At 48.0% G+C, this 24,078-nt stretch overlaps 1 protein-coding gene across 1 annotated transcript in view; it reads left to right on the plus strand.

The window, feature by feature from the left end:
• Positions 1 to 24,078, plus strand: part of LOC147710237 (E3 ubiquitin-protein ligase TRIM39-like) — a 192,891-nt gene that overhangs the window by 22,455 nt on the left and 146,358 nt on the right. The window contains exon 2 of the mRNA XM_086920910.1: positions 19,359 to 19,454. Coding sequence (XP_086777036.1) covers positions 19,359 to 19,454 — 96 coding nt within the window. The remainder of the gene's footprint in view (positions 1 to 19,358; positions 19,455 to 24,078) is intronic.

The following is a 24,078-nucleotide window of genomic DNA, read 5'->3' on the forward strand; positions in this document are numbered from 1 at the left end:
CAGTGTGAGTCAAAGGAAAGCGGCGCCAGCCAGGCGCACGCACAGGTTGGGAAGATTTGTTTCTTTATAGCGCTCTCCAGAGCTGAGAAGCCCAGCAAGCAAGCTGTTGGCAGCACGTCTCTCTGAGCACTAGAGCCGGTGCACAGGTGCTGCTGGTGGCGCGCGCTGGCCAGCGGCAAAATGCGTGACAATGCATTTTAGTGCGGTGATGCGGATCACCGCACTGAAATGCGTGAGTGTCACACCTGTTGCGTGATACTTGGCAGGACTGGGGTTATTATTTATGTCTTCCATGACAGCCCATGGGCTGCAGTCAGGGCTCGGAGCATGATGTTCTGTTGCTCCCTTGAAAACATGTTTGCAAGAAAGAGCAACTTTCCAACCTTCCGAACAGAGGAAGTGCTAATGCAGAGCAGTCCCGCTGCCTTTGTTACAAGGTGGAAAGTTATAGTTTGTCTCTGGAGTAGCGCTGACCTCGTGCGTCCGTAAATGCCGCTCTGTTGGTTGTGTTAGTACTGTATCATGGCAGGTGTGAGTAGATTACCATTTCTGTTTGTTTCCTGGCTTTCTTATAGTTGTGGTTTTGCATGTCCTAAGGTGAAACGGGAACGGGAACTACAACCCCCATAATACAACTTTTAACGAAATGACCTAAATACTCACGTGCCCCAGGTGAAAACATGGGCTCCGTCTGCGTAATAATTTACATTTTGTGGTATTTTTCATTGTTTGGGACAGTTATGCTGTGCATATTGCTTTCTGTCGATGGTTCAAAGGCTGCCATCCAGAGGCGCAACTAGAGCCAAATTTCGGAGGGGGGGGGGGGGGCTAAAAAAACTTTTGGGGAGGAAAAGTAACGCGGCGTTCAGCGGGAGGAGCGTGGAAGAGAGCAGCGGCGACAGTGGGGCCGTGGGGCTGAGACGGCCCCCGAGGAAGACACGAGGTAAGCGACGCCCCTCGTGTAAAAAGGCTATTTTGACCGAGCTACACAAACCCGACAGCAGAGACCATAAATAACTGAGTACACATATTCGAGGGCAGTTTGCCGTGTGTGGTGCACGTTTATTAATACTCCAAGTCGCCGTCTGCTGCAGGCCAGAGTGGAGGATGCAGCCTCATTGGGGATTGAATGCAGTGACGTTTAGAGTTGTGCTGTGCGACCCAGGCGCGAATTACTCTCGAGATTATGTGTTGTCCTGACAGCAGAGACCATAAATAACTGAGTACACATATTCGAGGGCAGTTTGTCATGTGTGGTGCACGTTTATTAATACTCCAAGTCGCCGTCTGCTGCAGGCCAGAGTAGAGGATGCAGCCTCGTTGAAGATTGGTAACTCCTAACGTGGTATCAGAGAGAGTGAGGAACCAATAGTTGGCCTTCCGTTCGTGCCTTCTATGAGCCGACAAGCACACAGTAGGATGACGTGAGGTAAGGAAGTTCCTGCTACCTGGAAGCCTCATTGCCCCCGGACAACGTCTGGACGGGTTGCTAGTATATATATATATATATATATATATATATATATATATATATATATATCCCTCGGATGGTCTCCGGTTGTCCATTTTTCTTTTTGAAAGCGGGCTAGATAATACTCTAGGTAGTACCCTAATATTTATAATATGGCCTGCTTGACCTCGGTATAAGGGGTTGTTCCTGTGGGTTTGGCAGCTTGAAAGGTGGCTTGTAGTTCGCCGGATGATAGGGGAGCGATGTATTGCCCCCACCTCTCTGGGGGCCAGCCAGCTGTGAATGCCACCCTTTCGAAATTTACAACAAAAAAAAATCAGGGTCATCCCCTTCCTGGTATTTTTGTAAGACCGTACTGAGAACATTGGGGTGTACTCGGGCACTTGTGATGGCGCCAGTAAGGCGCAAAATAGCTGTGCCTTGAACTTGCTTGGCCAATCTCCTAAGGACATATGGGTTTATTCCCATATCATATGCCGACGATACACAGCTCCTATTCCCATTCAACAATCTTACGGCTGCAGTCCAGTTGGCCTTCTCCAATGGGATGAGGGCCATATCACAATGGATGGTAAAACATTTCTTACAATGCAACCTGGAGAAAACTGAGGTAATGCTCTTTGTAGAGGCCCCCCTCTTATGGACGCCTGACTGGTGGCCATCTGATTTGGGCTCCTAACCTCCTCCCAAGCTTGTAGTTAAAAATCTGGGCATCTGCTCAGATCGGGCTCTTAGCCTGAAGGAGCATGTTACCCAAACATCCGGATCTTGCTTCCATGTAATAGATCTACTCCGACGAGTCTTCCCGTTACTTCCGGATTCTACCCACAAAACTCTGGTTCAGGCCTTTGTACTAAGCTGCCTGGACTATTGTAATGGTCGGCTGATCTCGGCCAATGACTCCCTACTCAGCAGACTACAGGTAGTCCAAAATTCAGCTGCACGGCTGGTCCTGAGTGCTCCACCGAGGACTCCTTCCCATCCCCTTCTTGTAAGGCTCCATTGTCTTCCCATTCGCCAACAGATTAAGTTTAAAACCTGTTGCATTATCCATAAGGCACTCCAGAACCTGGGTCCTTCCTATCTTTCGGAGAAAATTCTACCTTATGCACCCTTGCGATCTCTCCGTTCTAGTGGTAAACATATTCTGGAAGTACCTTGCATAAGAAGGGCTAGATTAGGAGGGAAAGCTCTTTCCTATCTTGGACCGCGCCTTTGGAATGAGCTCCTCGTCTCTCTTAGACAGTGTCAGAATACTTGATATTCAGGAAACTGCTTAAAACCTTCTTGTACTGTGTCTGTTAAATTAGCCAGGAACCACTGCCTCTCCTCATAGTCCGCTTAAGCGCAGAGATACCCCTCCGGGGGTCGATTCTAGCGCTATACAAACAAACAAACAAATAAATAAATAAATTGGACACATCAGAAGACCTGTAGCAATGCAGGGTATAGCACACAGGTTCACATGGCCATCGGACATGGCAAAAGTGGTGCTGCAACAAAGGGTGTGGAGCACACATTCATATGGTTATGGTACACAGCAGAAGAGGTGCTGTGATGCAGAGTGTAGTACCCAGGTTCACATGGTCCTTGGTGATAGCAGCAGACGTGTAGTAATGGAGGGTGTAGCACACAAGCTCAAATGGGCTTGGGTGCATATGACTCTCCAACATTGCACAGTGCCTCAGATACAAAGGGAAGTACAGGGTACATGTGCTACAGATACACATCTTCTTTACTGGGCAGAGTGAAGTTCTCCTGTAGCATTTTCTACATGAGTTACGCTGACTCCTGTGGACTTGTTCACAGGAGGAATGAACGTTGGGCATGGTAGTGAATACAGGCTCCTGAAGCTCGTAGTCTCTGGCCCTCTTACCTCCAGTTGCTGTACACTTGACTTGAGCTCTGTGAAGAAAGTCTTCTCGTGACGGGAAGTCCAGCTCATGGGTCCTTTAGCAGCAGGACAGAGGAGAGCCCTACAGAAGCTCTCCCCGGTGAGGGTAACTGGGGCTGCGAGCTGTGTGCACCTCATAACGTGGTGTTTTAAACGTGTCACTAATTTTATCTGTTCTGCACTTGGAGCGCTTTTTAAAAACTGTTTACCTTTTCACCACATTGATATGCTTATGTTTGGGGGGCTTTGAAAGAGCTAAGGGGAATTTATAATCGAGGTACTCTGACACTCTTACATTCTTATTAGTTTTCGACCGCCCTCACTCGGCACAGCCGCTTTTGCCGATATTCGGCGGCGGTGGGCGCCATCTTGAGTCAGGCGGGGACAGCGTTCTAGTCGCGCCGTCCTCCCGCCCTTTTCTCTTTCCATAAGATGTGTAAGACGGCCAGACGGTGCAGCGGGCGCGCCGGATGCGCGCCGAAGCCGCGCCTAAGCCGCGCCTAAGCCAAGCCCGTCTGCGCCCGTCTGCGACCGGACCGCGCCGGGCGCAGGGCATGCTGCCCAACTATCCCACACAATCAGGTACGATAGCAAAACTCTATCTGCTCTACGTTATAAAACAGTCAACCATCACACTGATTGCCCCCCCATGCTCCCCCTATCCAGTCCCTTTTTTTGCTTACACTGTAAATGGGAACCCCCTATATTAACCACTGAAGTGTTCGATTCGTTACCCCCCTTAAAGACAACCCCCATTGATTTTAAGGGAGGTCTAATTAACGCTAGATCTTTAGCCTGTCATAGCCAAGACATCTATGATCTAATATCAGACTACGATCTAGGTGCTCTTTTCATTACCGAAACCTGGCTTACTGACTCATCTAATCCTGACCTAGCCACTGCCCTTCCTTCTGATTTAACTGTTTTTAGGCGCGACAGACCAATTGGGCGCGGTGGTGGGGTAGCACTTGCCATCAAAAAAACCCTCCCCTGCAATATATTTGATCTAGACCACCTCAAAGACAGTGAGGGCATGGGTTTTTCAATTAAAATTAATGCCTCTACCTCCTTTTCGGGGGGTCTTATATATCGTCCCCCTGGCAACGCTTCTTCCTTCCTTGACTCTCTAGATGAGGTCCTGGGAGCACTTACATTACAGTACTCCAACTTCACCTTATTAGGAGACATGAACTTGCATTTAGAGTCCAGTGTTGACCCCTACGCCACTTCCTTTCAACATTCATTAAATATTTTTGGACTATCCCAACGTGTCACTGCTGCAACCCATCTTGCGGGACATACCCTCGATGGCATTTGTTCCAACCTTACAACTTTGACTACGTCCCTCCGTTACCCCAAATCTGGACTGATCACTTTTTCATCCCTTTCGACATTGAAATCCAAGTCCCTGCTGTACTCGGCAAGAAACGCTCACACCCCTCCTTCACAGTTAACTGGAGGCAAGTTATGCAACGCATCACGCAGTACCCTCAACCCTTACCTAAATCCCCAAAACCAACCGGAGATGTGATAATTGACTCCTATAATTTCCATGCTTGGATGGATCAAACTGTTTTGGCTAACTCCGAACCCAAAAGCCAACGTACGAAACACAAAAGTAAACTTAACGCACCCTGGTTCTCCCAGGCCCTATCTGATAGTCATCTTCTCTGTCGAAGGCTAGAAAGAAAATGGAGAAAAACATATGATGAGGCTGCAAGAGCACTTAATGTTCAACAAAGGAAAACATATCTTTCCAACATAAAAGTGGCAAAAAAAGGAATTTTTCACTAAAGCTATAAATGATGCCCAGCAAAAACAAAAAACTATTTTTACTATAGTTGTCTTTCACCCATCCCAAATCTCTTGCACCTGAAATTCCACCATCTGTAAGCCTGTGCAATCAAATCGCAGACTTTTTTGTAGATAAGATTGCTAATATCCCGAAAGACTTCCCTTCTCCTCCGACCACCCCTAATGAGGTAACAGATAATTATCTTCCGCTTTCTAGTTTCAAACCCGTTTCCCTCCAACAAACACATAAGGCAATTTTGGCATGCAAATCAGGAGCCCCCACCGACTCCTGCCCTCCCAGTATCCTTCACTACTTGATTGATACTGTTAATCCCCTTATTAACACCATCATTAATGAATCTCTTGAATCTGGGATAGTGCCCAATGACTGGAAGAAGGCCATTGTGAAGCCTCTGATGAAGAAGCAAAACAAATCCCCTACTGATCTCACCAACATGCGCCCCATCTCGCTACTACCTGTCCTGGGTAAGATCACGGAACAGTTAGTACACGAAGAGTTAAAAACTTTTGTAGAAGCACGTAACATTCTGCATCCTCAACAGTCGGGATTTCGTTCCGGTCATTCGACCGAAACAGCTTTGATCGAACTAGCTGACTCCATCAAGTTCCTGCAGGATGAGGGCAATCAGGCCGTCCTCATCCTGCTTGACCTAACAGCAGCATTCAACACTATCTCACATGCCATCTTGATCAATAGACAGCGAGAGATCGGCGTGACAGACACAGCTTTGGCATGGGTTAAATCCTTCCTATCTAACAGGTCCCAAACTGTGTCCTTGGGTCCCTTTCTATCCCGCGAGAAACCAATAACATCAGGTGTTCCCCAGGGGTCCATATTAAGTCCTCTCTTCTTCAACATCTATATGGCTCCCCTTCTCGCTGTGATAGAATCTCATGGGATCCTTGTCACGTCATACGCCGACGACACACAACTTGTCGTCACGATTGACAAAAAGTGTGCGGGCGCAGAGTTGCGTTTCCAAAATTGTCTCTCGGATGTTTTCCAGTGGCTTAACAAAAACCACTTAAAATGTAACAGTGCCAAGACCAAAATCATTCCGCTGAGCAGAGACCTATCTTTCTGCCCGATAGAGTGGTGGCCCGTAGGATCTGAGGCCCCCCCCCCCCAGCGCAGTGCCTTCAGCACGGAACCTGGGCGTGCAATTCGATTCATCTCTTTCTTTCGATGTCCACGTCAGGATCACTGCTGGACGTTGTTTCGCACTTATAAAATCCCTAAAAAAATTCTTTGCTCTCCTCCCCATTGCAGCTCGAAAATCAGTCACGGTAGCTGTAATACTCTCCCGCTTTGACTACTGCAACGGATTAATGGCAGGAGTGAAAAAGTCCATCCTAAAAAAACTGCAAAGCATACAACATGCAGCTGCCAGACTGGTGCTGGGACTTCCCAGAAGGTCATCAGCTTCAGCGGCGCTGAATACCCTCCACTGGCTAACTCTACACAAAAGGATTCTTTTTAAACTTCTCCTCACTGTCTTTAAAACCCTGAAAAATACAGGACCCCATTATTTTGCAAAGCGTTTTACACGTTACAACCCCTCGCGATGCCTGAGATCCTCCGGTACAAATCTTATCATTATTCCAAGATTTAAGTACAAAACCCGGGGTGTGAAAACCTTCACCGTACTGGCAGCAAGGGCATGGAACAACCTTCCAATCAATCTTAGACTAACTGATAAGGAGGGCCTTTTTAGAAAACTCCTAAAGACATGGGTGTACAAACAACCAGACACCTCTGTATTGGCAGCCATCTAGTCTCAGTTTCTTCATCACGTTTCATCTTCTACGCAATCACCCCCTGCACGTCAGCCTAGCGCCAAGATGCTCCCTTGGAGCGAATGTCTGCGCTCTATAAATATCCATAAATATCAAATATCAAATATTTTTCTGTCCTGGGATCTAGCGCTTAACTGTAGAAGTGAGACAGCCAAGATTCGCATCTCTGGCCTTTGCCTTTCTCTTCAGTGGTATGCAGAGCTCCTTTGAGTTAAAAGGGGAGCGCTAGATATGCACAGGGGTTCAGCCTTTATCCAGTTTACGGGAGAAGGCTTCAGTGTAGTTGTCGCATGTTCCCAAACACTGGCTACAACAAAGAATCTGAAATACTACAAAACAAGGGGATCCAGACATACCGGGGCACCATCACCACACATGAGAGCCTAACCTTGCATGTTCCCCAGTACTACCTACAACAAAGAATCTGAAACACTACAAAACGAGGGTATCCAGACATAGCGGGGCACCATCATCACACACAAGAGCCTAACCTCGCATATTCCCAAGCACTGAATCCAACGAAGACTCTGAAATACACTACAAAACAAGGGATTATAGACACACTGAGGCACCATCACTACACACGGGAGCCTCACCTCGCATGTTTTAAGCACTAACTACAACAAAGAATTTGACCTGGGCCTGACTGTACCTGAGCCTAATACCTCTGTAAGGCCATGCTTACAAATCTCTGTCAAAAATATATGGGCAGCACCTACAAACGGTGGAATGATGGAGCCCAGATATGACCTACACAGATTCAGAAGGTAGTGTGATTCTCTTTGCTCTCTGGGTCTCGGGTAACAACCACCCCACTACTACAATGAACCATCTCAAACCGTTAGTGGTGCCATGGGCAGGTCATGTTAAAAGTAGTACCACTCTGGGTGGACCTCAATCCCTGAACCTAGTCTTAAACTCTGCTTGGATACAATCGATACATAGTGCTTGTGAGGAGACTTGCACAAGAAGATATTCCAGTCCTGCCAGAATAGTAAAATGTTAAGTTTGTCACATGGTTTCTGCGCCAGACTCTTCCTTGTTTCTATCTGACTGCTGCGACCATGCCATAGACCCTGCTTGAAGTCAATACCTGCTCTCTTGATTTGTCTCTGTTCCTTATTGCAGATCTGCACCAGTTTGTTCCTATGCTTGGCCGAGGGCTGGCTGCTTCAGCCATGTATAACTCAGGGTATGGCTGATGGCCGGGTCACTGGCCAAGACCAGTTCCCAAACCCCACATTCAACCAACCCCTTCTCGTGCACTGTATTCCGCCACGTGAGGTTGGGGACATGGCCTGACCACTGCGCACGACACTCGGCCATCCCCCACATCTTCCTCCGTGCAGAGCACCGGTAGGCTACATAGCCTGGCTTGTGGCTGGACCCTGTGCCCAACTTTGCTGGGGCAGCCAATCTCCCTTTTCCTCTACCAGCTCCTCAACCATTTTCTCTTTTACCTATAACAGCCCCTCACCATTGCCTCCTTTACTCCTACCTTCCCCTGAACCATAAAAACACCTTTCTTCCCATTATCTGGCCATTTGTGGGTTAGGTCCTGTTCTCTTGCTTTCTGTTCTCTGTGGCAGACCCTGTACAGACCTGACTCCGGCTCTCTCTTGCTGTATCTCTCTGTTCTCTGTGGCAGACCCTGTATAGATCTGGCTCCGGCTCTCACGCTGTGTCTCTCTGTTGCTGGCCCTGTATAGATCTGGGTCCCGCTTTCTCAATGTTGCTGTCTGTTGTCTGTGGCAGACATGGTATAAATCTAGCTCCTTTTCTCACTCCTTGTCTGCTCTCTGTCACAGATCCTGCATGATGCTTGTACCTGCTCTGTCGAAGTGTCTGTGACATAGACCGTGCTGGGTTTGATGCCTTCTATATTCCTGGGCTTGTTTCCTGTCATTGATCATGGCTGGTGCCTGATCATGATCTTTGTTACAGCAAACAAATGGTGGACGGAAAGCGGACAATGCAAACATTCTCCCCCAGTCAAAAGATCTGGGTTAAATCCATCGTTCTTTTGCCCACTATGCCACCCCAGTTTGGACCCAGCCATATGCAAATCAGTCTTGACCCTGTACCCCATGGGAACAGTCCAGACCGAACTGCCAGGCCAGGTCCTCCCTGGACCGTAAACAAGCATTCTAGGACCAGTTTCAGGGCATGTCGCCCTTCTTCAGGCAGGCTAGCTTGAATCCTGTGGCACAGTGAGCAAGGGACCCATATCTGGGCATACCCATCCCACTTAGAGCGAAAAGTGTTACAGCAAACAAATGATTGGCGGAATGCTGACAATGCAAACATTCTCCCCCAGTCAAAAGATCTGGGATAAATCTATCGTTCTTTTGCCCACTATGCCACCCCAGTTTGGACCCAGCCATATGCAAGTCAGCCTTGACCATGTGCCCCATTGGAACAGTCCAGACCGAACTGCCAGGCCAGGTCCTCCCTGGACCAGAAACCAGCATCCTGGGACCGGTTTCATCAGCCAGGCTAGCTTGAATCCAGTGGCACAGTGAGCAAGGGACCCACGTCTGGGCATACCCTCTCTTGATCTTTGGCTGCTTGATCTCTGTCACTGACCCTGGTTGTTGTCTGCACTGTTCCTGTGGCTGTTCTATGTCACAGGCTGTGATCATGGCTGGTGCCAGCCTTTGATTTTTGGTTGTTTGCTCTCTGTCACACACCCTGATTGGAGATCTGCACTCTTCCTGTGTTCTGTCACAGACTATGGTTGGAGTCTGCACTCTTCCTATGACTGTTCTATGTCACAGACTGTGATCATGGCTGGTGCCTGCTCTTGATCTTTGGTTGTCTGTTCTCTGTCACAGACCCTGATTGGGTTTGGGGTCTGCGCTCTTCCTGTGTCTGTTTTCTGTCACATACCCTGGTTGGGGTTGGGGTCTGCTCTCTTCCTATGCTGCTTCCCCTTCGTAGCCCGTGATTATGGCTGGTGCCTGCTCTTGATCGTTGGATATTTGCTCTGTCACAGACCCTGATTGGGGTTGGGGTCTGCACTCTTCATGTGGCAGTTCTTTGTCACAGACCGTGATCATGGCTGGTGCCTGCTCTTGATCTTTGGTTGTCTCTTCTCTGTCACAGACCCTGCATGTGGCTGGCACCTGTATAGGACAAAGTACTCGCATGGTTAATGAGTCAAGAGGGTGGGGGTATTTAATGTAACCTATTCAAGCATAATATGGATATGTGTGGCCATAATTTTCAATCTGGATATCTGTTATTTGGACTTACACTCTTAATATATATGAAGAGTACGTACAATCTGGATACAGACCACTAAACTGTGAGCATGGCCCCAGGGAAGATACAATTGTTGGTGGAAGGTCATGGGTAGGCTGTCAAGTCAGGGGTAGTAATCCTTGATCTGTGTCTTTTGCAATTCAGAAAAAATTTGGAGAGTTTGAGCAGATGTTATATCTATAGGGATGCAGGGCCAGATTATGGGACCATGAAGAGAGTAGGCTGGCCTCCTGAGTTTTTTTATTCATATGTGCTTTGTCTCCAGTCTGGTGATCTGTCTTCCTGGTCTGACATTGTTCTCTATATTTGGTTAGTTTGTTTGACAGGCAAGCTGGCGTCCTCTTGTTGTTCGCTTTACAACTGATGCAGTTGGTCTCAAGAATGAATCTGGACTAGGAGGAGGAGCCAGTGTGAGTCTTTTAATGTGGAGATGATTTGATCAAATTTCTTTCAGACCTTGATGAGCTGTGCCGCTTCGTGTATGCTACCTTTGATTGGCGATTGGGTGATACTAGGGGGACCGTTCAACAAGAACAAGGCCTTGCCTCTGCCTCCAACGGAGAGGACTTAAATGGTTGTTTGGAAGTCATTTATCATGAAAAAAAGCTTCCTGTTCTTCAAGCGTGAGTTGAAGTCCAGCTTCCTTGGTCTTTTCAAAGTGTTCCTTGAATGAGAGCTTTGTGTCGAGGGTAGGGTTAAAGCCTGATAGGTTTAATTTGGAAAGCCAACCCTGCAATGGGATTGTTTTCAGCTGTTGGCGTACAGGAAGAATTCAGTCTTTGTGCGGTTTGGCTTTTTGTACATTAGATGACATCTGTGGTGGGCTGAAGTGTTCTGGAAACTTCTTGAATTCTTTCAGATGGTTGTCTTTGATGACATGGAGGTTATTTTCAGTTGTGCTTGATGCTGAGGTGTAGAATATTTGATGGTGAAGGGGTTGGCAAGGTGGTTGGTCCAGTCGAGGTCTGTAGGAGTCTAGCAGCAGATATGAGCAGATGCTGATAGAATGCTTCTATCTAGTGTGTGGTCTTTGGACAAGGGCGTGAACCAGGTTTCAGTGATGGAGAGTGACATTAGGTTGAGTTGGATGAAGACATCGGTGATGTCTGAAGCGCGTGCATTGATTAGCATCAGTCGATTATGAGGTTATGATAAAAACACAGAATGAACTGACCTATTCGTTGGCAATGTATGTTATGTTATTCAAGCTTATAACGCGCAAGGATACTCCAAGGATTGTCCCGGCGCGAACCTTGAAGAGTGCAAGAGAAAAATTAAATGAAAAGGAATGTTTTCAATCTTTTTTTTATAAGATTGGGGTCCTGGATGCTGCGCAGAGTAAATGGGAGCAGATTCCATGCAGGCGCAGCCCTAAAAGCAAGAGAGCTGCCACCCATCCTCTGCAAACGAAAGCGAGGAATGTGTGCTAGAAGCTGGGAGGCTGAACAAAGCTTTCTAGCTGGCGTGTAGGACATAACGCGCTTCCTTAGTCTATTAAGCAAGTAGTCTGGTTGGCCAACATGCAGGGCATTGGCATAATTGATATGTGAAAATATCAAAGCACGAGTAACTGTTTCCTTTGCATCACTAGGGAGAAGCAGAAGAAATTTCCTGAGGGATTTAAGGAACCCAAAACAGCACCCAGCAAGTCTCTTAATCTGGGTAGAGAAAGACGAATTCTCTTCAAACCCGACACCAAGATTCTTGGCGGGTTGCCCTGTTGAGGCCGGCATAGGATAGCCAACCGGCCAAAGTGCTTCCTTAAACTGAGGCGGGAAGCTGCAGTAGAGGAGGATTTCTGAGTTGTCCTCATTGCAGTTGAGTGTGCAGAGGAGAGCCAATGGAAAACAGCTGACAGACCGTTTTTAGCAGATGAAGTGGAGCACTCCGCTGTTTTCCAAGTAAACAGGACCTGCATGTCGGCATAAGCAGTGATTTTGGCGCCAAGGTCCTCGGCAAGCTGAATTTGAGTAGTCCCATAAATGTTAAAAAGAAGGGGACTCAGAGAGAGGATCCCTGAGGCACCCCGGTGGCCACCCTCTGGGATGAAGTGAACGGGGGGGGGGGCCATAATCTGCTGTGAGCGACCCTCTAAAAATGATTTCCGCCAGCACCAGGCAGTGCCCGTTATTCCTATGTCCGTAAGTTGAGCCAGCAACAGGGAGTGGGGAACGGTATTGAATGCTTTTGAAAGGTCCAGCAAGATCAAAGCTGCCCTTCCGTCACAATCCAGACACTCCTGAATGGCTTCCGAGATTTCCACAATGGCTAATTCGATGCTATAGGAGGTTCTAAATCCAGATTGGGCTGGGTGAAGTAATCCCGAGCATTCGATAAAGTCAGTAAGTTGTTTATTGACAACTTTTTCGCTGACTTTTGCCATGCTAGGTAAGAGGGAGATGGTACGGTAGCTCGCCGGGATCAATGGGTCGAACAACAGCTTTTTTTTAAAGGGGGTAGGATCTTAGCCTGTTTCCACATTGCTGGGACAAGGGCTTCTTGAAGGGACAGATTGAGCCTGTTAATTTCTGGGTTAATTGTCTCAACGACCGAAGCCAGAAGTCGGGCAGCACAAGGATCGGAAGGAGAGCCTGACCTCCGTGCCTTGAGGACACTGAGTGAGTCATCCAGATTGATAGAGGCAAAGGCCGCCAAAGGAGGAGATGGAACAGGCGGATCCATCAAAGGTGGAATCCTTACAGATGCCTGATTGCATATGGTGAGCGATGCCTGAATAGTACTAATCTTATCCTTAAAGGTACTAGAGAGCTTTTCACACCAAGCGTCTGAGGAAAGCATTGTAGCCGATTCAGCTTTTGGGGCCAGAAAGCTCTGGACAATGGAAAAAATCTCCTTGTAGTTATTTCTGGCAAGATCAATACGAGCCGTAAAGTAAAGATTTTTGACACGGACGATAGTGGTGTAATAACCTTTCTGGGCTTTATTAGGCATCCGCTTCACCAAAGGACAGAAGTCCTTCCGCCAACAGCGCTCTAATTGTTTACATTGCTGCTTCAGTCCTTTAAGTTCCGGTGTAAACCAAGGTTTTGAGAGAGAGTCCCTTGAACGCCTATAAAGGGTGCAAGGGGGGAAAGGAGAAGCACTGCTTGCATGATACACCTGGTGAAGCTGGCAAGCGCTCCCTCTAGGTCATTAGAGCGAGCAGGTCTTGACTCTTCCAGAACATGGCTAAAAATTAGGGGGTCAATTTTAGCAACTGGCCAACTAGGTAAAATATTGCCATCCGACAACAAAGAGAAGTAGGACAGGAAATGGTCGATCAAGGCACCGACAAAGGATCTTCAACAGAGATGGGAAAGTTGGAGCAAATGGGGTCCAGAATATGACCACCTTGATGAGTAGATAGCTTAACCCTTTGAGTGAGCTGGGCAAGGTTCAATAGATCAAAAAAATCCCTAGTGTACCCGGCACCAGCTGAATGTTAAGATCCCCAAGCAGGAGAAGGTTGAAATATCGTAGTGCACGGGGGACAATCGCCTCCTCCAGAACACGCAGTTGAACTCTGGGACCTCCTCGACTCAACCTCCGCAGACATCGCTTTCCTTACAGAGACCTGGCTGAACCCAGCCTCAGCTCCCGACATCACCATAGCCATCCCGGAAGGCTACAAGATCACCCGCAAGGACCGCACCAACGGCATAGGAGGAGGAATCGCCATTGTCCACAGGCGACCGACACCGACGACACCCTCAGCACCGCCGAACACCTGCACTTCCAGATCCACACTGACCCCAACACCACCCTCAGAGGAACCCTTATCTACAGACCCCCCGGACCCTGACCACAGTTCAGGGACTCCATCGCCGACTTCATCAGCACACACGCCCTCGCCGCCACGGACTACATCCTCCACGGGGACCTGAACTTCCACCTCGAGAACAACCACACCACCAACTCCGCCACCCTGATCGACAACCTCCCCAACCTCGGACTCAGACAGCTCGTGACCACACCCACCCACGACGCCGGCCACACGCTCGACCCCCATCTTCACTGTGAGCCCCCACGTCTCCTTCAACCACACCACCAAACCCCACTGGACCGACCACCACTGCATCCACTTCACCTTTAGGAAGTCCACCACCGCACCCAACAGATGCCTCTACGCTGCTGGAGCAAAGTCACTGAAGACCAGCTTACCACCACCCTCGCCCAGAGCCCACCCGCCGACTCCACCGACCCCCGACAACACCGCCTGCAACCTCAGACAATGGATCGACAACTGCGCCAACACAGGCACCCGACTCAAGACACCCTCCAACAGCTACACCAGCAAGAAAGCCACCTGGTGTACCGAAGACCTCTAGACCTCCAAACGGACATGCCGAGAACTGGAGAAGAACTGGTTCCGCGAACGAACACCGGACAGCTACGCAGTCCACAAGAACGCCACCCACAGACATCATCAACTCATCAGAGCCGCCAAGAGGGCCTCGTTCAAAGACCACCTAGATAACAACGCATACAACAGCAAAGAGCTCTTAAACATTGTGAAGGAACTCTCCAACCCCAACGACATCCCGCCCTCTCAAGATCTGTGCGACTCGCTGGCCACCTTGTTCCACCGCAAGATCACAGACATTCACAACGACTTCAACGCCACGACCACCCCGGCAACCACCGCCCCCACGACCACCACCTGTAACAGCCGCCTACTCTCCTGGACCAGCATAAACGGCGAGGACACCAGTGAGATCATAAACACCACCCACTCCGGATCTCCGTTTGACCCATGCCCTCACCACATCTTCAACAAAGCCTGCACAGCCATTGCACCCCTTCTCTGGAAAGTAATCAACATCTCCTTCGAGACGGCAACCATCCCGGAAAGCTGGAAGCACGCCGAGATCAACGCCTTACTCAAGAAACCCAAGGTGGACCCCAAGGACCTCAAGAACTTGGGACTCATCTCCCTGTTCCCGGCAAAGGTCACAGAGAAAATCGTCAACAAACTGACCCGCTACCTCGAGGAAAACAGCATCCTGGACCGGTCCCAGTCCGGGTTCCGCAGCAACCACAGCACCGAAACCACCCTCATTGCCGCCACCGATGACATCGGGACCCTGCTTGACAACAGAGAAACAGCGGCCCTCATCCTCCTGGGCCTGTCAGCCACCTTCGACACAGTCTGCCACCGCACACTACGAACACGCCTGCACGACTCTGGGATCCAAGAGAAGGCCCAAGACTGGACCACATCCTTCCTCTCCGGCAGAACTCGGAGCATCCACCACCCCCCCTCTTACGCTCAGAAGCCACCGAGATCATCTGCGGGGTACCTCAGCCCGACACTATTCAACATCTACATGGCACCCCTCTCCCGCTTCGCCCGACAGCATGACCTCAACATCCTCTCCTACCCTGACGACACCCAGCTGATGATCTCCCTCACCAAAGACCCTCACACTGCCAAAACCAACCTCCACGAAGGAATGAAGGGCGTCGCTGTGTGGATGAGAAACAGCCGACTGAAGATGAAGTTGGACAAGACGGAGGTCCTCCTCCTCGGCTCCACCCCCTCAGCTTGGGATGACTTTTGGTGGCCGATAACACTAGGAACAGCCCCGACACCCACCGACCACGCTCGCAACCTAGGGGTCATCCTCGACTCCACCCTCTCCATGACCAAGCAGGTCAACGCCGTCTCTTCATCCTGCTTCAATACCCTCCGAATGCTCCGCAGGATCTTAAAGTGGATCCCCATTGAAACAAGAACAGACACCCAGGCCCTCGTCACCAGCAGGTTGGACTACAGAAACGCCCTCTACGCAGAAACTTCGGCCAAACTCCTGAGACGACTGCAACGCATCCAGAACGCCTCGGCACGTCTGATCCTCTGCATCCCCCGCCGCAGCCACATCTCATCCCACGAGAGACCTGCACTGGCTCCCCATCAAAAAGAGGATACCCTTCTAGCTCCTAACCCACGCACACAAGGCTCTCCACAACACCGGCCCAGCATACCTCTACAGACGACTCACCTTCTACACACCCGCCAGCTCCGCTCCACCGGCCTCGCACTCGCCCTAGTCCCCCGCATCCGAAGAATGACCGCCGGTGGCAGATCCTTCTCCCGCCTCGCTACCAAGACCTGGAACACCCTCCCCACCAACCTAGGGCAGACCCAAGACCTACTGGCCTTCAGTCGACTCCTCAAGACCTGGCTCTTCTATCGGTAACAGCGCCCCCCAACGCCTTGAGACCCTCACAGGTATGTAGCGTGCTTTACAAGTGTATTGATTGATTGAAGGCCCCTGCCTACCCCGGGGGCCTATAAGTGCCCCCCAACATGGAGTGAGGGGGGATGCCAATGCTGAAGTCTAGAGCTTCGCACTCTGCCAACAACAGCTCCTCGCCACGAAGGAAGGTCCAGTTATCCCTATAGATGACCGGAACACCTCCCCCTCTGCCCGTTTTGCGGTCCAGACGAGAGATCTTATTTCCCCCTCGGTATGGCCATTGCAACTATAGGATTAGAAGACTCATTCAGCCAGGTTTCAGTAATAAAGAAAAGATCCACCGGCTTATCGGAGAGAAGATCATAGATATCCTGATAAGATCTCCTAATTGATCGGGTATTAATCATAGCTGCGTGAATCCAGGGTTCCTTCTTACTGAGGCTCAGATTGGAATCTGGCTGGGAGAGACCATCAAGGCCTAAGCCCAGTCCGTAGGGCATATACTGGAGGGGTGAGCAGAGACCTCCCATCTGTTAAAAAGAAAACAGGGTTACAGACTGAGCAGAAGCAGTTCATTGCAGCTGTAGGTCCATAATGTCTCAGGATGGGGAAGGAAACGGGCAGCGTGGCGGGCACTGGCTGCATCTGGGAGGCTGACGGGCACAGACGGTCTTGTCTTAGGTGCGTCAGCGGCGCGTCCGCTCAGCGCGCATATTTATGGGGATGTCCCTCTGACAGCTAGAGAGCGTACTGACCAAAATGGCGTCTCTAGGTGTCGACCGGGAAACCAGGAAGTGGCAGCCCCTCAGAGCAAGTTAACAGCAAATTCATCAAATTCATACAATGCAATACTACAGACTTCCAACAGTGAGTAAAAATGATTTAAAATTAGTTAAAAATCGGTTAAGAGACTAGGAGCGATTTCTGTGTGCAAATGGGCCAAGGTTAAGTTAGCAAATAAGTGAAAGAAATGCAGAACAAACCCCTCAAGGCATTTTCATGCTTACATTCCCAAAATATTCTCTGTTTATTGTTGGTATGGGTAGTATGCATGGTTATTACACTTATTAAAACTTGTTGGATTAGTTATTTATTAAACTTTTGTATTTATACCAAAGTTTCCAACAATACACCAACATACCAGACAATGTATAAGTTGCTGTATCAGCCCCCAATAGTCGCCCGTCTCTGACGCATTCCGGATTGCAACTTGTTGTTGTCCCCCCTCCCGCCCCCCCCCCTTTCCAGGTAGATGACGCGCTCTTGTCATAGGTCCAGTTTGTCTCAATTATAGTGCTTGACCAGTTCACACTCAAACCAGATCCTGCCCTAGGCAGCAGGACATCAGACACCTGAGTTGATGAACCGTGTGATCTTGGGGCTCTAGGGGCTTGGCTCCATCAGCCTCCCACATTGCTCCAGCCAATGACATAGCTCATGTAGCTGTTTCACAGGTCCTGGGGAGGTGCACTGGCTTTCGCCAGCAGCTGTGCTAGTGGGCCAAATCTGATTGTTGCAGGTAATCATCAGCGGGTGTGTCCTGAAAGGGCCATTTCAGGGGTTGGGGATACTTGTATGTTTGTCGTTGCAGATACACGCTCAAAGATCTGCACCCAGTATGCTGCAATTTAGGAACCGTGCCAGGTAAAATGGAGGGAATTTGCATTCGGTGCAGAGCAGTGCACACAGTTGGTTTTAGCTGCTGCACCATGTTTGGCTTGTTTAGGTGTGGTGCTGTAGGCTTCATGCGAAACTTTGAAGAGAAGGAGTCTTAGTCCGCCGTATGAAGCTAATATGCCCATTTGTTTGCAGCAACAAAGCCATTATTACTCCGTAAATGTGTGGTCTAGGGCTGTTTCCCATTTAGATTTAGCGGTTGGGACAATCCTGTGTAGTGTATAAGTTGCTGGTCGAGTGAGCTTTGGATTGTGCATTAAGAGAAACAAGAGTGTTTTACACGATCATGGTTCCTGCGGAAAGATGAGTAGTTGCTTTACAAATAGCGTGCACGCGTATGTAGGTGAATTTATCAGCAAGAGTAGGTTTTGTCCGTCCACCGATGGTGTCCTAGTCTATAAAAGCACCAGCGTGGGATACATCTCATATCTTAGTTTCCCCCACACTCTTATTCTGTTGAGGGTCTGCCTGGTGGCTGTGAGTGAGTAAAGCGGGTGGTGGGTCTGGGTCTGGGACTGTTCCGGGGGGCTGAGCGTCTTCCGAGGCCCTCTTAGGCCTGTCGCGCGCTCTTGGCAGAGTTCAACTCATTCTGGCCTCATTGAGGTGCCCTCCCAGTCAGGGCACTCGAGGGGATTGATGTGCTGTGTCTCACTGAATTGCTAAGTGGGCAAATATGGCGGTGGGTGTATCCAGTGGTGTGTGCTGTGCCTGTGCACAGGACAGCTCCAAGTCTGATGCTGCTAATCCCCTTCGTCATATAACAAAGTGAGTGTTTCCCAGTTTATTTTAGGCTGAACTCCCGCCGAGCCTATGGTGATAGATACATTCACTTAGTGCTTTGAAAATGTCAGTAGGACATTGTTTATTGTTTAAAGTAGCGCCACATCTTTGTTATTAAGGGTTAAAGACTAATGTCTTTATTGAGTAGGGGTAAGTGCCAGTGTTGAAGCTAGTTTACCCGGCACAGGAATTCTGGCCTAGTCCTTCCAGATCAGAAAAGGTCCAAATAGATGACACCCCTGGTCTGTGTCCTTGACTGTCATACTTAGGGCTGGTACTTACAGATATTTACAACTGATGTATACAGTCTGTATATGTGTGGCTGGTGAGTACAGCCTTGATATGTGGGGCTGGTACTTACAGTCTGGACAGGTATGTTTGGTACTTTAATGAGTTTGTTTAGTTAGTTAGACCATACTCTACCAATCTACACTCATTTCGTGCACTCTCACCCCTGCAGGCAAAACTTCAAGAGTGGCTGCCTTTTCTGAAGAAAGAGGAGGAATATATTCTGGAGTCTAAAGTTAAGGACGAGCAACAATGTAGAACCATGAGGGTGAGTGGCTGCAGTCAGTGCTGTTTGTCTGTATTTGCCCATGTCTTTGTGTGTACCTTTTTAAAGTTTTCGACACACAGAAGCTGATAAGACGCCCTCAGACTGGGTCGTGATACACACAGGGTAACCAGAGTCACTGCTGTTGGGCACTGGGGCTGAAATCAGCCAAGGGTGTCTTAATAAACACAATTAAAAATACTATGTTCACTCGAACGTAATACTTACATACTTAAATAGTGTACATTAGTGTATGTATGTACGTGTGTGGCATTATCTGGCAGCGAGTATATACCAGTCTTTGTGTACTTGTTCATACTTACGTGGTAAAGTATGCGTTTTATGTATGTATGGATGGTTCTGGAGTAATCTGTGGAGTGCATGCATGCCTGTATCTCTATAGTTGTGTATTTTCGTGGGCGTGGTGAGTGTTTGTGTGTGTCTTTGTATGTATTTTGAGCCAGATAATATGCCAATTCAATATCTTTATTCAAATACAAATATATATCCATAAAAATACAAATGGGCAACAACATATACAGTAAAAATTAACTGGCAGCAGGGGAGACATTAAAAAAAATTCCAATTTAAAAACTGATCCCCCAGTAGTACAGTGTGCATAAAAGAAAATATAATAAGAACAATTTCATCAGAATGTTAATATACTAAAAATGTACATTTAATAATTAAAAAGAAAGGTGAATTAAGCGAAATTCACGGGGGCACATAGACTTACGAGTACGGACAGCCGCTTTCAGGAAAGAGCCCACCTGCAAAATTAGCTCATCATCTTCCAAAGCAATAACCTTCCCATGGGCTGCCTTATAATCAGTCCCAAATCTTTCCTTAAAATAAGGTATCGTACAGCGTACAAAAGCTTTATTCGAGGATTAGACTCATAAAAGCACAGACATACATTTAAAATACATCGTTAAAATTGTTTCATCATTGAATACAGTAATTTTAAGAAAAATTGTGCAGACATAAACAATTCATCAGAGCAAAGAAGCAATGTAAAACTTTGGTACATAACTGCACAGATGCCACATTGGATACCCCAACTGGTGTACTCTAGAGAAGAGCCCTCCGTCTAATAGACCATGCCCACCCCAGGTACTTGGCTGTTGCTAGAGCTACAGGCATATGGGTGGAAGTACAAATGATTCGTAAGGCCTCAACACCCCTGGATGTCCCTAAATTTTTACAAACCGGGACTAACCAGACTTTTCTCGGGGTGGCATAAGCTTTACAAGAGAATAAGAAGTGGCCTATATTTTCATTTGATGTACCACAAACTGGACAATATGAGGTGGAGGAACTCCTCCACCTACCTGTCAGTGATCTCAATGGAAGAGCACCTGATCTTAACTGGAAAAAAAGCTTCCTGTCCCCAGTATTAGTTATGCTGTCCCAATAAGGTTCCAAGACTGGATACAGTTTAACTACCACAAAGTGCCCCGTCATAGAGTCGGTTTTAGTGTTATTCCAAACTCTTTCAGCAACCCGATCCCAATATAGATCTTCAATCGCTTTTATGCTTGAAAAGAGTTCCCCGGTTGGATTATCCCATAAATTTGAGAGACCAAGGTCGCGTAAAGCAGACCTGAGATTTTTTAGCCAAACTATCTTGTGAAAGGTATCAGCATTTATTGTGGCTAAAAACCTCTCTGCATAGTGCCGGATCTCCGGGGTAGTCCAGAGGCGTCTCCAATAGCGAATCGGCGCAACCTCGCTAGGTCACTAACTGCTCTTCTCCCCAGGTCCAGACCAAGGGGAATCAGTGGAGTACTCTGCGGTAGTCCAGTGATTCCCTTTAGAAACCTGTTCTCAGAGGTCTGCAAGAGGAGGAGCTTCCCAAAACCCCACATCTCTGCCCCATAGAGGGCAGACCCAAGAGACTTGGCGTCATATACTGCCAAAGCGGGTTTTATTGGTTTATAAGGTATCAGAAATCTTTTAGTGAGTATCAGGTAATAGCTACAGAAAAATAAAAAAATGCAGCAAAGATTGATTATGTTGGCTATTGCAAGGACAACGGAGGAGATTGAGGTTAGAATTATAGCCCAATGGAAAACAAAGCATACATTTCATAGTGTAAATCTTTAAGCGGAAAAGTAGACCCCTTTCCCAACGGCTAATGGGTTTTAAAAGGTAGCCAATGCATGTGCACGTTTGTGTGCATGTGTGTTTGGGGGATGTATATGCTTTAGTCTGAATTTTTTGGGTGCAAGTTTGTACTTCCATATGTGAATGTCTGTCTGTACGTTTGCATATCACAAGGTCTGGTGCTATTTGTAAGTGTACAAATACATGAGTGCATCTGTGTGTGTGCGCCTCTGTACGTTTGTGTTTGCATGGGTCTGGAGTTGTACATCTCTGAGATTATTGAGGTGCATCTGGGTGTGCATGTGTAGTATTGTGTACTTCTGGAGACATCCATCTGCAAGTTTGTACAAGCATCTATACATATGTGTGTGTGTGTGCGCATCTGTACAGTAATGGTTAATTGGGGGTCCACAGAAGTTAAAATGTTAAGAGCCACTGATCTAGATACTAAATTGAGCACGGAAGGTCCAACATTGTGTTGATGAGTTTCTTTCTTGGGTGTGGAGCTGGTGACGATTGACCTAGCCATATGAATGGTATATCCAACGCCACCACTTCTGACAAACCTGTGGGTACTGAGAAACTGACGGGTCATGGAAATATTTTACCTTTTAGAGTGCACACGTTCCACGGAATCTTCTGTTTCAAAGTAAAGGCATTTTTATAGTGAATCTTACCTACAAATAGTTCATTCGTTTTTAAATCAAATGCCTTTTAAATTTTGACATGTTTTGTGCCCAAGACATTTCCCTTCTTCAGGGCTTATGCCTTTCTAACTCTGGAAACATGGGCACAACCCTGCTTTGGCCACTGATCTCGGACTTATCTGTTGAGCTAAATCCTTGTTATAAGGTTTTTCTGAAACTGGATTCAATATAGGCTACAGTTCCAGGTGTCCTGTTTTATGCCTACATTAAACTGCTGTTTCAAGATGGCTCATAGCTAAACATACCCTGGAAGAAAGGGCTATCCTGCAATGGATCGTCAATAGTGCACATTGATCACCACTCGGACACCACGGTTGTGATATTTATGAGTTCATCAGGTTTGTCTCTGGTGATAAAGTTAAAGAAGGTGTCATTGTCATACACATCTCATGGTATTTGCTAAGCTCTTACTCAATTTTTGTGAAGTGTGTTTCCTAATGTACACTCTTCGTTCTGTAGTGGTTGTTACCTCACTTGTCGCTATGCTGCCTGATTGTATTCTCACTGAGTACCCAGTTATTGCTGTAAAACACCAGATCACAGCTCTGCACTCCTTTTGCACAGTCAGACCGCATTGGGGGGAGGGGCCGTGAACAGGCTAGAAAGAGACGAGTGATCCCCAATCGTGGCGGTTGAGGCTATTTGCTTCTTGTGTCCAGGGGTCTGTCCTTTTGGCTTTGGAGGGTCGGCCAAAGACTTCCCTTTCTGCAATTGACTCGCCGGATCGTGAGATCGAGCAGTCAAACGCTTCTCATAAAGAGAGTGCGGGCAAGCACTCGGAACTCAACAGTCAACCAACAGGCACAATAATTTTATGTCTGGCCCATTGCTTAATTTTAGTTAGAAAGAAAGACCTTTGAGTTCGCAGAAAGACGAAACATCAAACCGTTCTATAAAGGTAAAATTACATAGCGGCATTGTATAATCTTCAATAAGGCAATACACGCCCTCTTCCCTCTGAGTTTTAATGTCTACGGTCCACGGGATGTCACGTGGGCGTAGGCCTTATTCAAGCACAGGTGCAGTTTACTCTAGATCACTGAACCGGATCATGTGTAGATCAGTTCAATCACTTTTGCCTCAACAAGTTTACGGGGACAAACTGCTTAGATAGTAGATTTGTCCCTGCCTCTTTGGTGGAGTTATGGCTTTGATGGCATTGGCACACAGGCTTGACTGACCTGTTCCTTTGGCAGCAGCTCCAGTTGTGTGGAGCTGTAGCGCCAGCTTCACTCAGGCCAAGGACTGCTGGTGATAATCAATTCAGGAGGCCTGCACAGCTAATCTGTGATGGTTGTGGTCTTACAGGTCGGATCAGTGCTTTCACAGCAACGTTGATGGCGGTTCTTCTTGGGGCAGTTCTGATGTTAGGCAGCGGCAGGTACGTGTGAGGGCACTAGGTGGGGGGTGACACCTCCCGCTTAGGCAGGTTCACGTTTCTGACTCCTGGGAACATTCACATCTTATGGCAGGGGGTCAGATTCCTGTCTTCGGCAGTAGTAGCTGCAGTCTGTCAGCCAGGGCACAGGAGAGGATGGAGCAACCAGGAGGGCAACCTCTAAGGTAGCCATCTGAGTGCATGTTACATTAAACCCTACTTTAGGAAAAAGTCTGGTTTGATGAGACAAGTTGTATGATACCAAACATGACTCTTTTCAATGGTACTATAATGGAGCTGACGTCATTGGAATGCCCATGTGCCAGCCCATGTTATCCTGAATCTTAAAGTAGCCCCTAATGGAAGGAGGCTACTTTAGGGACATATAAGCTTGCTCTTACATATTCACCACACCTTTGATATAATGCACTCTTCC

This window comes from Lissotriton vulgaris, chromosome 5, assembly GCF_964263255.1.
Source record: "Lissotriton vulgaris chromosome 5, aLisVul1.2, whole genome shotgun sequence".
Lineage (NCBI taxonomy): Eukaryota > Metazoa > Chordata > Amphibia > Caudata > Salamandridae > Lissotriton > Lissotriton vulgaris.